Source organism: Stegodyphus dumicola, chromosome 7, assembly GCF_044657685.1.
Source record: "Stegodyphus dumicola isolate Sdum_Otavi_A_Nest chromosome 7, ASM4465768v1".
Lineage (NCBI taxonomy): Eukaryota > Metazoa > Arthropoda > Arachnida > Araneae > Eresidae > Stegodyphus > Stegodyphus dumicola.
This window is the reverse complement of record NC_140774.1, coordinates 32,555,622-32,568,876: the sequence shown is the minus strand read 5'-3', so window position 1 is coordinate 32,568,876 and position 13,255 is coordinate 32,555,622. Positions and strand designations below refer to the sequence as shown.

Genomic DNA, 13,255 nt, shown 5'->3' with positions numbered 1-13,255 from the left:
CATTGTTTAATAATGCTTTATAGAGTATTTCAACGGCTTATGCTTTATAGATATTTTTATATATATACTTTAATTACCTTATTTCTTGTTTAAATGCATATTTTACACATTTTATTTTAATTATTCACCATTTTATGAATTTTAACATTATACATCTGAAAAGTAAATATATTACTTAAAATTCTCTTTTTGTATGAAAAATTTGAAAACAGGGATCTACACACAGTCCTACGTTACATTCCTTGCACTCGTAATAACTCATTTGCCGTTTTGGAGGATTTTTCTGGGAATGTGAACAAACGAAGCATCGTTGTCTCATTTTCTTATCAGTCTCTTCTGAACAAAGTTTTGGAAAATGTCTTTCAGTTAATCTTTCAGAATCAATATCTGAAATATTTTGCATCATTTCTGCTATTTCACGCTCTGTTAAACATTTTCGACGCTTCGACATTGCAACGGTAAAAACAAAGATTTCACGTCTAACAAGATCTAATTATTTTCTGAAAACTGAACTGCAAACCTAAATACCCAACGCTTTAGAGCAAATAAAACTTCTCTACTTACAGTAAACAACTACCACGTGCGAATAAAGTGCAATTTAAAGAGACGTCATAAATCACGCCATTCGGAAACATTTATTTCCCCGTTTGTTTATATAATCAAAAACACGTGTATGTGAGTCATGCTTCTCTCATTTTGAGTTGAAGGTCTAATGTACATGTATCTGAAACCGTATGGACATACAGTGCCATCTTGTGGCAGAAATTATAGTTTGAAAAACGTTCCAAAGTACTGGCACAAATACGTGACAGTCGGTAGAGAACGGAACAATCCTGCGTGTCGGCCGGTAGGTAAGTGTGTTCGTTGCTGGCATGTATACGTGACAGTCGGCGCGAAGGGGTTAAGAGTCCTTAATTTTGGCCAACATCAAAAAAAGTTCCTTAATTTTACCCATCTGACATTTCTGTCCGACATCCATTTGAGAGTGAAATAATATTTTGGAGAACCATTTCTTGGCGATTCATTGACAATTATGTATCTGACGGGTTATCATTTGAATTCTTTCCTCTTTCTTAATATAAATGGTGTGATAGTCAAGTTTTGGGGCGGGAGGCTGTGCCTCGATTGAAACATCAACTCCAAACTATTTCCTTTTTGAACATGAAGAGTTCATAATATATTACATCAAAAACAACTTTCCCTCTTTTAGATATAATTTGCTTTTATTATGTGGTGTTCAGTTTGGTAACTTATCAACATTTTACTGATTTCAAGATCAATTTCTGTAAAAAGTTTTGAGACAGAGATAGCAAATTTTTTAGGTGACATTAATTTCCATTTTGACGACTTTTTTTTCTGAAAAATAAATAATATAACAGATGCTATAAAACACAGTTTCCAAAGCTCATCTTGGCAAAAGCAAAAAGTCTACTATTATTTTAAAATAAATTCATTGTCTTTTTTTTTATTTTTTTACAAGTTTTTCTCCTTGTCAGTGTTTCTGAATATTCAAATGTGTATTCATTTTCTTTTAAAGATTCTTCTTTTTTTTTTTAAATTTCTTATTAAAAATATGCCTGTTTGCTCTTACAGTGTTTTTTGATATAATTTTTACACCTCACACTTTGGAAGCTTTGAGAGCAAGATTTTTCAACATAAGAATCCAAAAGATTTTAGAAGAATGTAACAAAATGGCTTCATGGTATTAACCCATAATGAATGTGCTTTAAAGGAAATTTTTTTATGGCTTTCTCATTTTTTGAAGAATTTTTGGGAAAACCATGAAAGCAAAGTTATTTCCTGTGTCCAATTGTAGAAGTCTTTCTCTTAACATGCTTGCATATCTTTCCTTAATTTTCTCAACTTTTCATTAGACATAAGTGTGGAAAATTGCAAAAATGGTTCTGATCTTGTCACCTTGAACAGGCATCAGTAGGAAGAAATGTTTTGTGTTAATATCAAAATTGAAAATAGAAGTTTTAAAATACTCATCTTGTGTCTCACTGTACTGTACACAGGTCTAGTTCTAGACAAGCTAGTGCAGTTTCTTAATATTATGTAGATTCTCATTATTATATAAAATTTTTTAAGGAATCTAGATTGTTTCTTTCGGCTGAAGAGTTTCAACTATTTATAGATCTTAAGCTAGGTGATGTATGATAGATGGAAGTGTATGACTAAAAATGAGTGTATCATTTGATAAGCATAATATGTTTGAAATAGCAATAATCTAGAATGTTTTTCCCATTATATAAATTTGTTTAGCATTAGATGATAATATTACATATTTCAAAGCAGTTTATCAGAAAAGTGTACATAAATGAAAATTTCTTCTTGCATTTAACTTTTTTGACATTACTGTAAAATTTCAAATTTCTTACATTTATTACATTCAGAAATTGTATATGGATGTTTTTATTACAAAAGTGCATTAGTTACTTGCTCTTTTATGTGAATGTAATAATTAATTTTTATTTTAAAATGTTTACTGCATTATATTCTGTTTCTTTTATTTAGGTGTCTGATATGATAGATTTCTTATGCAGCTATATTCAGAATGATAATATTGGACCTTTAGCTAGTGCACATTTAGCATGGGCGGATTTTCATGAGAAAGGAATTTTTTCCAAAGTTTGCATGAGTATTGCAAAGAAGTATCCACTAGCATTAGATTTTGCTAAATCTGGAACTACTTGTTATCTGACTCCAAAAGAAAGACCTAAGGACTATCCTGATTTCATGGAAAAAGGTACTTCAAATAACAGTTATAAATCAAGGAAAGCATTAGGTTTACTGTACAGAGTTACACGAAATTTAGAGGCATGTATCAGCAGGATTGATGTTTTGAAGCAACCTATTATTCTTGATTCAAAATTAGAATATCCTGGTTGGAAGAGGTATGAGCAGTCAGCTGAGTGTCTCAGAAAAGAATATGTACACAGGGTTAAAAATATCTTAAAGAAGTATGGTTTACGAAATGAGACAGAAGTACTTTCTGGCTATATAAGTAAAGTAAACGATTTCAATCAAAATCGTTATGAGAAGGCCAATGTGATTTCATTATCTAAAAGCTATCTATTGGACACCATCAAACGCTTTCGTTTAAAATTTATGAAAGCATATGACCAAGAGTGTCTTTCATTAAGAAAATCTGGTAATTCTTTAGAGGACATTAAATATCAAATGGCATCTGCCTGGTATATGGTAGCATACTGTAATTCTGATACATCTGTTCTTAGCTTTCCTTGGATTGTAAGCGATGTATTATGTGAAGTGCGTGAGAAAAATCTAAGAGGGATTATTTCCGTTCCAAAAAGCTCTTTCATTGAATCATCTGATAAAATTCTGTTTGAACAGTTATCTGGCTTTGCAATGCAAAATTTTGATACATGTCATTGTACTAGTATACTGTATAGCACTATAAAGGAGTGGTTGGCAAAGTCTTCTCTCAATCTGAAAATGAGTACAGATAGTGATGTTTTTTGCTATGGTTGCTTTCAAAGAATTTTGCATTATTTTGAGGAAAAGACTAAGAAAAAATGTTGTTCAGTAAAAGGAGAACATTGTTGTTGTAGAACTTCTTGCTCACCCTTGAAACTTATTTTGAAGTTTATGAAATTTTATGCGTCGGAAGTATGTATAGAACTTGGAACTTGTGATGCAGTATTAAAGACACGTAAGAAGTGTGAAGGTTTTCGTGAACTGAACTTGCAATCTGTAGCCCTACAAACTTATGCCTCTCTGGCTGTAACCAGAGACTGCAGTTATTTAGGTTTAATAAATGGCAGTTCTTCAGTTTTTGATGATGATGGCAGTTATGAAGAAGGTGACCCGATTAGAGTCCCAGTTACGACGGAATTTGAATCGATCATTGCTGATCATATGGATGAACTACGAACTCTTTTAAAATCTGTATCTGGAGTTAGAGAAATTTTCATCTCGGGTGATAAAGATCGCCAGCAGAATTGGTATATCCTTGTGCATTCTATAGGAAAAGGTTGGCAGAGGTGGAACCTCGAAGAATTAATAATGGACCCAAAAATGATTGGATTTATAAAATCCAGATTACAAAATGATCCATTTTCTAATACAGTACAAAGTCCGTAATCCGGACGTCCATTATCCGGAATGATCTATAATCCTGACCTCAAAGCCACAAACTTATGCATGCGCGCTTAATGCGCGTGTTCGCTATGCATGTGCATAATGTGTTTACCCTCGTGCTTCCGATAGTGAAGAAAATGACGAGAGGTTATTGAAAACGAAAAAATTTCGATTGACAAGTTAGTCGGTATTCTTGACACAGCAATTACAGGACTTGAACAGTGGAACTTTATAACTGAACAAGAAATTATGTCTGTTTATAGAATTAAAGAGAGAGTATTAGCACAAAAAACAAAACAACTTGCATTGATAGAAATGTTTAATAAAGTAAACAAATAAATATTAAGTTTTTTTTTAAAATTTTGATACCTCTTAAATCATAATTGCTATTAATTTCATAAATTACGGTTTCATATTTTTAATTGTATAATTTCTTCATGCCATCTACCAGATTTAAATTGATCTGTAATCCGGAATCGAAGTCCCGTTGAGTCCGGATTACGGACTTTGTACTGTATTTAATTAATTCAAATCTGTCTGTAAAAAGCAAAACTGACAATAAATTTTGAGATTTCAATAAATTTTAATCAAGATCTATGTATATATTTTACTGCATATGAATGCAACAGAAACAGTTTAAATTGCTTTGCTTTTAATAAAAAGATGATTTGATTGTTCTCTGTACATTTTGAAAAAAAATTTCAATAAAGTTTAATAAAACTCATGTACTTTTCATGTAAATAAAGAAAATTCAGTTCATGTTAAAAACCAAGGACACTGTGCAAAAAAAGGAGGGGGACGGTTCTATATCTCTTGTTCTCCTGGGTCAATTGATGAAATTAACTTGTGTTTTTCATGTCTTGAAAGTGCGTCTCAGGATATTTGTTACATTTATATATAGCATTCTTCTAATATAAGTATAGGCCAAACTGCCAAGTTTTGTAAAAATCGCCTGAGTTTAGCTCCTTAATGTTAACTGATTTTGATATAGATTTATTAATATCCCTTTTTTTATTAAACTTGATTCCTTCTCCGTATATTTGAAATCCAAATATAATTTGCACATTTTTTATGGTTTATTTTAAAATATTTTTATAAATGTTTCGAAAATGTATTACAACCTATAAAAGTCAACGTTATCTTTAAATGTTGACTTTTATAGTAGATATATTTCTAGGCACATCTTCAAAAAAATGAGTTATTTATTCAAAATTTCCAGAGATACATGTGGTTTTACATATTGGCACATTTTAAAATTTGTCATATTTGTTACAAGTGATAACGTCAAATGTGGTTTATGCACTTTGTTAAAATTATTTGAAAGTAATGAATGTGACCTTTTTTCTACGCATATACAATGAGGAAAAGAAAAGGAAAATAGGTCGCTATAAATTAAGAAGTTCGCCAAGTGAATTATTCTGGGTGTAAACTGAAAAAAATATGCCAAGATAAATTTTGTACCAAAGTTTATACAATTTAATATTTAAACATAATTTGAGTCATTGAGTCCATATATGGAAACAAAATATCGTGTCTTTTCAGAAAAGTTCCAATTTTGTGTAAAAATACCTATATTAGAACAGTGCTATATATAAATCTAACATATATCCTAAGTCGCGTTTTAGACACATGAAAAATGCAATTTGAATTTTGTCAATCAGCCGAGTAAGAGGGAGATATAGAACTGTCCCCCCCCTTTTTTTTGTGCAGTGTTCCATATTTCCCGGTGTACAAGATGCATTTTTTCTTTAAAAATTTCATGTCTAAAAGCTGTATGCATCTTATACAGCAGTGACATTGCAGCGAATGAAACCAAGAGTGAATCATTGTTGAGGGTGCATATAGAGCATGTGTGTTAACTTTACTATGCCAGTGCCTTCGTTTACCTGTTCTTTAAAAAATTTAAATGCCTGAAATTCCTCCTCCTCACATACCATTCATCATCAAACAGAGTGACGTAAAGTTTTCAAATGATATTGTTTCTAGTTTCTAACAAAGAAATTTTTCTACTGGAGTGTATGCTAAGTCACCTCCTTTAACCTAAAGACAAAGAAATGCAAATCAATCATTTTAGGATGAGGCTGTCAACAGTAAAATGAACTGATGCAATGCATTTGGGGAAACTGAATAAAGCCAATGGATAATAATTCTGAAAGTGATCAGTTGTAAACTGGATAAACATTAATTTCAATAACTTATGAAATATTTTTCTCCTGTTTAATTGTAATCCATTGGGCTAATGGAAACAAGTCTACTAACCAAATAATTCTTTATATTTTCAATTTTTGGGTGCTAAAATCAAGGTGCCTTAAATACAGTAATTTAACAACATAATATGTAATACTGTATTTAAGTTATTTGAATATGGCAGAGCACACAAGAGCTATCTGAATAAGGGAAGCAATGTCTTGGAGGACTTTCTAAGAGAAATTGGCTTGTATTCATGCTACACATGGGGAAACCAACCATGTAGCCAGCTTGTTTGCCAGTTAGCATATTTAACCAGTCATCCACTGATGAGACATTTAATTAGGAACACATCTTGTTAATTTTACACTAATGCTGTAGATGTTCTTTAAAATCATCATTTGGATGCAGTGAAATAGTGATTGAATTATTAAAAATGTGATTTTCTTGTTTTCAAATCACTGTCTGTGAATCTAATTAAATTTGATAATTAATGTATGTTTCATAGCAATATTTACCAAATCTCATAGATGATATGTGCATGTCAGCATTGCATAGCAATTAAAATTCTGGAATGACTGGTAGAAACATTTTTAATATAAAAGCTCAAAGTTGTTGAATTTAAAGGTTAAAAACCTAATGATAATTAGAGGCGAAAAGGTACTCTTACTGTTGGATAACTTTAATATGTTTGCTACTATGATTTTGAACAATACCAAACTCAAGTTATGTATAGAACCTAAAGACTTTAATCTTCACTTGGCTTAAAGACTAGGTACTTCATATTGTGCAGAACATTTCAGTATTTCCAGATATATGATATTTAAATTGGCAATGATTGATAAAGACTCCATATTTGAAAGGATAATTTATGCAAATTTATATGTATTTTAAAAAAAGTATAAATGAAAAAATGCATTGTTGCATTTTTATTGCAGTGCAACAAAAGTCTTTATAAATTCTTCCTCTTCCCCTCTGTTGCTTCCTCCTTAACAATATAAGAAAGAATTTTTCTAAATATGAAATATTTATTAAAATAATAATGTGTTATTAATTCTTCAGCTCAAAATTATTCTACATCTATTTTATTGTTGTATAATTCAAACATTCTGTGCACTGAATGACTTCATACAGCTGACTATTATAAATTGTTAAAGCTTATCATACCTCTAACATTAGCCACGAAAAACACTTTTTTAAAATGAACTACATGTTGTATATTCCAAAATTAATTTGTTGATAAAAATGTATTATATTTTATGTCAAAGTAAACAAAGACATTTTAAAGACTCAACAAGACTAGATTACTTAGGCCAGAAATGAGAGTACCCCAGATAATTAGAATTTTGGAAATACTTGGTATTTGGATTTCTGTTGCAAAATGAATACCTTTCTGACTGTCCAAGAGAGCATTACAGATGCATAGAAAATATTTTGACGAATGATATTTTTATAATATACATTTCAAGCTAAAGTAGCTAGTTTTAGATTTCTCTGATACCTGCACTACGAACATTAATAGTAAGGTCTACAGATTAATCTCTTAAGAGCAAGATACACTTAGATAAATGTTATCATATCACACAAAACAATCCTATCTGAAAGTTGCATACTTTTGAGATTCCAGAATATTTCAAGCCAGAGAAATGCTCAACCAGTCCTCTTGATTGGCTGCAGACTTTTATGCCACACTATACTGCATCGATATTTTTGCTTTTACTAATATTTGCAATTGAATGCGTGTAATTAACCTAATGGGAAATCGTGATAGTTTTAATGTTTCTAAAAACAGATGCTTGTACTTTAGTGTAAAAAAAGTAATAGCTTTATTAATCTCATTTTTGGGGGGAAGAGGGAGGGGTATGCAAGATTTTAATGTTCATTTTCCTATTCTAAAGTAAATTTAGGATCTAAAGCATATGATTATGTATTTTTGAATTCACGTTCTCTTCAATGTTGACGTTATTATGAGGTGTTGCATTTAAAAAAATGGTCATTATAAATTAGGGCTTCATCCAGACTTCTGTTACATGGTGGTATGGAAGTTAGAAGCAAGTATGAACATGTGCATTTAAAGGGGAAAAAGTGGCTAAGATAAAATGTTGACTTTTAATTCATAATAGTCTTTTAACTCTTCTTTTTAATTTGGTTATTTCTGTCAGCATGCTTATGATTTTTTTCCTCAAGGCTGCTGCATATAAAAATTTATTAATGATGCAGATACTTATGTAATACTTCAGCCAGTAATAATATTAAAATTTGCAAACTAAGACCTTTAGCAACCAAGGGGCACGAAATCAAAACTAATTTATTCTTAACCAATATTTCATACTGGAAACTATCTATTCCTTCTTAGCTTCTCTGGTGTGCAAGCTTGCTGTCACTTATACTTTTTCATTCAAATATATAAAAATGTAAAAAGTACTAATGTAAGTCACATGTTGCTCAGATTAGCTCTGTCTATTTCAGAAATGTTTTATTAACAATAAATGAAGTGTCAACCCACCACAACTATCTTCTTTGCTTTCATCATTAACATCTATGTCTAGATAAAAATGATTTTGTTACATCCTGTGTGCTTGGAATCATCATTAACCATTGGCCTTGTGAATATTAATTTCTATGTTAGAGGGTACATAAAATGTTAAGCAAAATAGATGGATTAGTTTAATCCTGTTTTTGTGAAATAAATAAGAGTGAGCCAAAAAGTCTGTTATGATGAATAAAGCAACAAATTCATCACACTGACCTTCAATCTGTTTATATCATCAGGATGACTACCCGGCATTGAAAATGCAACACCAAGGAGTGGCCAGACAGTGATGAAACTCTGTCTGCAGATACAGCAAAGAAAAATAAGTAATCTTTATTAGGAAATGATATTCATAATAGAGAGTGAAAACAGTGTTGGCCTCAGTAGGTTGTAGGACCACCTTGGATAGCAATACACAAAGCAACATGTCTAGGTACAGAGGCAATGAGACTACGAATGGTGTCTTGAGGAATGGCTCTCTATTCCCTGTCAACCATTTGCCTCAGTTTATTTTCTGATTGCACATTTCAAACTTGGTGACGTTCATCTACCCTGAAATTTACAGTTTTCGAGACACTCCTTTTTGGTGTTGCATTTTCAATATCGGATAGTGTAGTTTGCAAACTCGCTAACAGATTTTGCTGAAGGCATTCTGAAAGACTAAGAAAATTTTTACCATGTTGCTTGCTCACTACAGCAACTGACATGTTAAAAATAACTTCGAACTCATGTCCATGATTATAAAGCACTTCGATGACATGTAGCAAGTCTTTTTTTTAATTTGATATTAAATTTATTTTATATTGAAGCATTTTTTGCACTTGCATTCATTTAGTGTAGAATTTCGATCTTTGTATCATGGGATAGGATACTGTTCTAAATAAATAGTATTTCAAAAATTGATCAATTTTTACATTTTGAATATTTTGAAATTGTAAATGCTGTAGCTTATAATGGCTTGAAGGACTGAACTTTTTTTTAAAACCAAAGTGATGAAATAAAATATTAATTAGGCAGTTTTCTATTTCTTAAATTTATAATGCGCATCTTCACTTGAAAACAGCAGTAATTATTTTGATGTAATATGAAGTAATTTCCATCTCCCTCACTAATGAGCCTTCTCAGTTCTATGAATTATGTATCTATAAGGAATATTTTTTCCTAGTATTTATATTATTAATTATCAATATAAATTTAATTTTAAGCAAATATAAATTTTCTTCTTTCTTCATATATTTGTTGCTTAATCACTCAAGTAGTAATTGAAGAATCAATCTAACTGAGACGCAACAAATCTTATTCTTGTGAAAAGTAAAAAAAATAGGCATAAGTACTTTAAAATGTGCTTATTGATAGACAATAATGTCAGTGGACCTTATATACTGCTTTTACTGTAATGGATATATTTAATAATTAGATAAAAGCCTCTTAAAATTATTTTCATGTACTAAGAGGGCTACCTGTTTTGTATGCTATTAAGACTCTTTTAAACACACATTTTATATGTTAAATCCATGTCAAGAGAACTGATATATTAGCCATATCTTATTCAACAGGCTACTGCAATATCAAGATAATTTCTAGTAAGAAAGAAATTACACTAAATGTTAATAGAAATGTGACCATTTTATTTCTATGAAGCTAGTGAATCACTTCTAATTATTAAATGAACATAATACAAATATCGGTGCAGCACAAATATACACATTGGTTAAAACAATGAATTATTAAATATAAATATACACAAAGAGCTTTAAGCAAAACTGATTTCAGTACACAAGTGATTGACACAAAGGCCAGTAACAACAGTGCAGTTAACTTCAAACTCACTACAGCAGTACAAATGCCCAATATTAGTTGTGAAATACAATGTACACCAGAATACTAGACATCAAATGAGGCACTTACAGCAAAAATATAAAACAACTAGAACACTAGCAAAATGGGATTAGAATTCTCCATTTCGAACAAAAGACACATCTGAAATCACTGTTCCTATTTTAATGCAGGTAATACAAATTATAAACTGTTTCCTTAAATTGAAACTTTTCTACATTTTTGTGTTCATAAAACACACTTTAAAAAAAAAGTGTGTAAGGTGAAGATACATGAATTCTGTTAACACAGAATTTTCCTTCAGATGGAATAAAATTTCAGCAACCTTAATAAAAAATAATACCATCAAGTAAAAGCAATGCAAAAATATTGATGTGCCTTTGTTAAAATTCTGCTAGTTAATTGTTTGTGTGCTTTATTTACTCTATGTGCTGAAAATATCCATCTAGGCAAGTTTATGTGTGGAAGTTTTCTGTACTTGACTAAAATGTGTCAGATGCTAAATGCAAACTTTTCCCCACATTTTAATGTACTCATATAAAGTGTATTATAAAAGTACATGGAAAGGCAATTCTTTCTTAATTTTTTTATCATTATTTCTGCATATTTGTAATTTTATATATTTATCAATTGTTCCACACTTTTATGATATAAATGTGTAATGTCTTTTGCCTGTTTTCTAATGCTTTTCTGTCATGCCTGCTGTGTTCATAAGCATTAAAGAATAATTTACAAAATTAAACAAATAAATGTAAATGCTTATTATGACATGTATGTACATAGTATTTCATAAATGAATAACTCTAGCATGACAAACATGTTACACTTTGTTGGTTTTCACAACGACAATATACAAAAATTATTTCTACATAGGCTGGTGAGATACACTAATTTGCGAGAGCAAAACAGCCAAAATAATGGTATAATAAAACTCAGAGTATAACATTACATCATTACTGCAATTCTTCAAGAGGTAATTGCCACATTTTTCAAAAATTTGTTTTGCTCATGTATATATACATATATGGATTTTTATCTGTTTCAGCAGTATATTTATATGAATACATAATTTATTATTTTTTTAACAAAGTAAAGCAGATTTTTGTAGAAATACATTTAGATAACAGAATAATGGAATATAACAAAACTGATCGTTGTAAATTATATAACCTTTATTATATTACAATATACATTTAAAAAATCAATATTAAAATCACAAGTTTTTTTGGAGGTGGGTAAATGTGTCTTTATTATTTATATTAGCAGTAAGTCACTGTAAAATATTTATATTCGTATTACCTTACTATTATAATCACAAGATTATTAAATTTCTTTTTATTTCTCACTCTTATAATGAAAACTTATGAAATATGCAGCAGAGACATTTACTGTAATTAAGCTATTCTTTGGATTTTTTTTGGGGGGGGGCAGCAGCAAAATATTTAACACAAATGAAATCTACAAAAATAAAAACTTTCTTGCTAATCCATATATTAAATTTCTTTTGCAAGTAGTACACAAATTATTGCATACCTAGACACCAACATAAAAATTATTTCAACTTAACGTGAAATGCAATCAATAGTATTTGTTCATTTTCTTTTCTTGCTGCTGTAGTCCGCATGAAAGAAAAGCAAATTTTTTCCCATCTTTTTTTCCAACATAAGATGATATTAAAGTAGAATGTCTTATTTAATTTTAAAAGCCATATGTGAATTACATTCATACGACCAGGTAATGACACCAAAATGACTTGTTAACATTTTTGAACACATTTACATTTTCGTATTACGTCAACTTGTGTGGTGTACTTAGTGCCATTTGGGCATATCATGCGAACACTGCGTCGCTTTATCCTCTGTGGGCGACAGCATTGGCAAGAGCCTACACAATTGGCCATTTTTATCATCTTGTTGGAGCGACATCCATCTTCCTCCAAGTATTCTCTGTATGGCTCCTTTTGGCAGGTAGGAGCTGGAACAAAAAGTTGCACATATCAGATTTTGTACATTATACAGAACTGAATTCATATAATTGTAAGAGCCTACAAATAGATTCTAATTATAAATTGTGCAGTAATTTATTTTGCTAAGGTAAAAACAAATCAATTGTCAAAGATTTCAATACAAAAGAGAACACAACAAGCATAACATATATTTTACTCATTCTGCAAAGACCTTGCATGACCAGTTAAGTTTTTATTATTGACCGTCTGATACCTGAAGCTCACACCTGAACCGAGGCCTTCTTTAAACTTTGCTGACCTAAAAAAAAGGGGCAGAGACACTTCATGATTTTTTTCAGTAAAAAAGGAATGTGTTATGCACAGTCTACCTTGCTACCCTAAACATATGCTTATGTTGTTTATTAACTAAGCCAGTCATAACAAAATGTTAAAGAAGCTGACACTCGGAACTCGTGAATTTCATCTTTTCCTGGTTGTAATTCATGCGGAAGGAGAAGTTGATCTACTCTCTTTTCTCATTGGAGCTCAAGAGTCCTAGTTACACCACTGGGTAGTTACAGTAAGTTCCTATAAATTTTCTATGGATACATATTAAAGTATTTATGTGCTTATGAATAAATTCTTCTTGT

At 30.6% G+C, this 13,255-nt stretch overlaps 2 protein-coding genes across 5 annotated transcripts in view; one reads left to right on the top strand and one right to left on the bottom strand.

The window, feature by feature from the left end:
* Nucleotides 1–4,828, top strand: part of LOC118186841 (uncharacterized) — an 83,521-nt gene extending 78,693 nt beyond the window's left edge. For both annotated transcript variants that reach the window (XM_035357002.2, XM_035357001.2), the window contains exon 9: nt 2,518–4,828. In XM_035357002.2, coding sequence (XP_035212893.1) covers nt 2,518–4,107 — 1,590 coding nt within the window. In that variant the 3' untranslated portion in view covers nt 4,108–4,828. The remainder of the gene's footprint in view (nt 1–2,517) is intronic.
* Nucleotides 4,829–10,431: 5,603 nt separating this feature from the next.
* The window catches only part of sli (slit guidance ligand), a 561,787-nt gene continuing 558,963 nt past the window's right edge, over nt 10,432–13,255 (bottom strand). For all 3 annotated transcript variants that reach the window (XM_085820062.1, XM_085820064.1, XM_085820063.1), the window contains one exon: nt 10,432–12,634. In XM_085820062.1, coding sequence (XP_085676188.1) covers nt 12,417–12,634 — 218 coding nt within the window. In that variant the 3' untranslated portion in view covers nt 10,432–12,416. The remainder of the gene's footprint in view (nt 12,635–13,255) is intronic.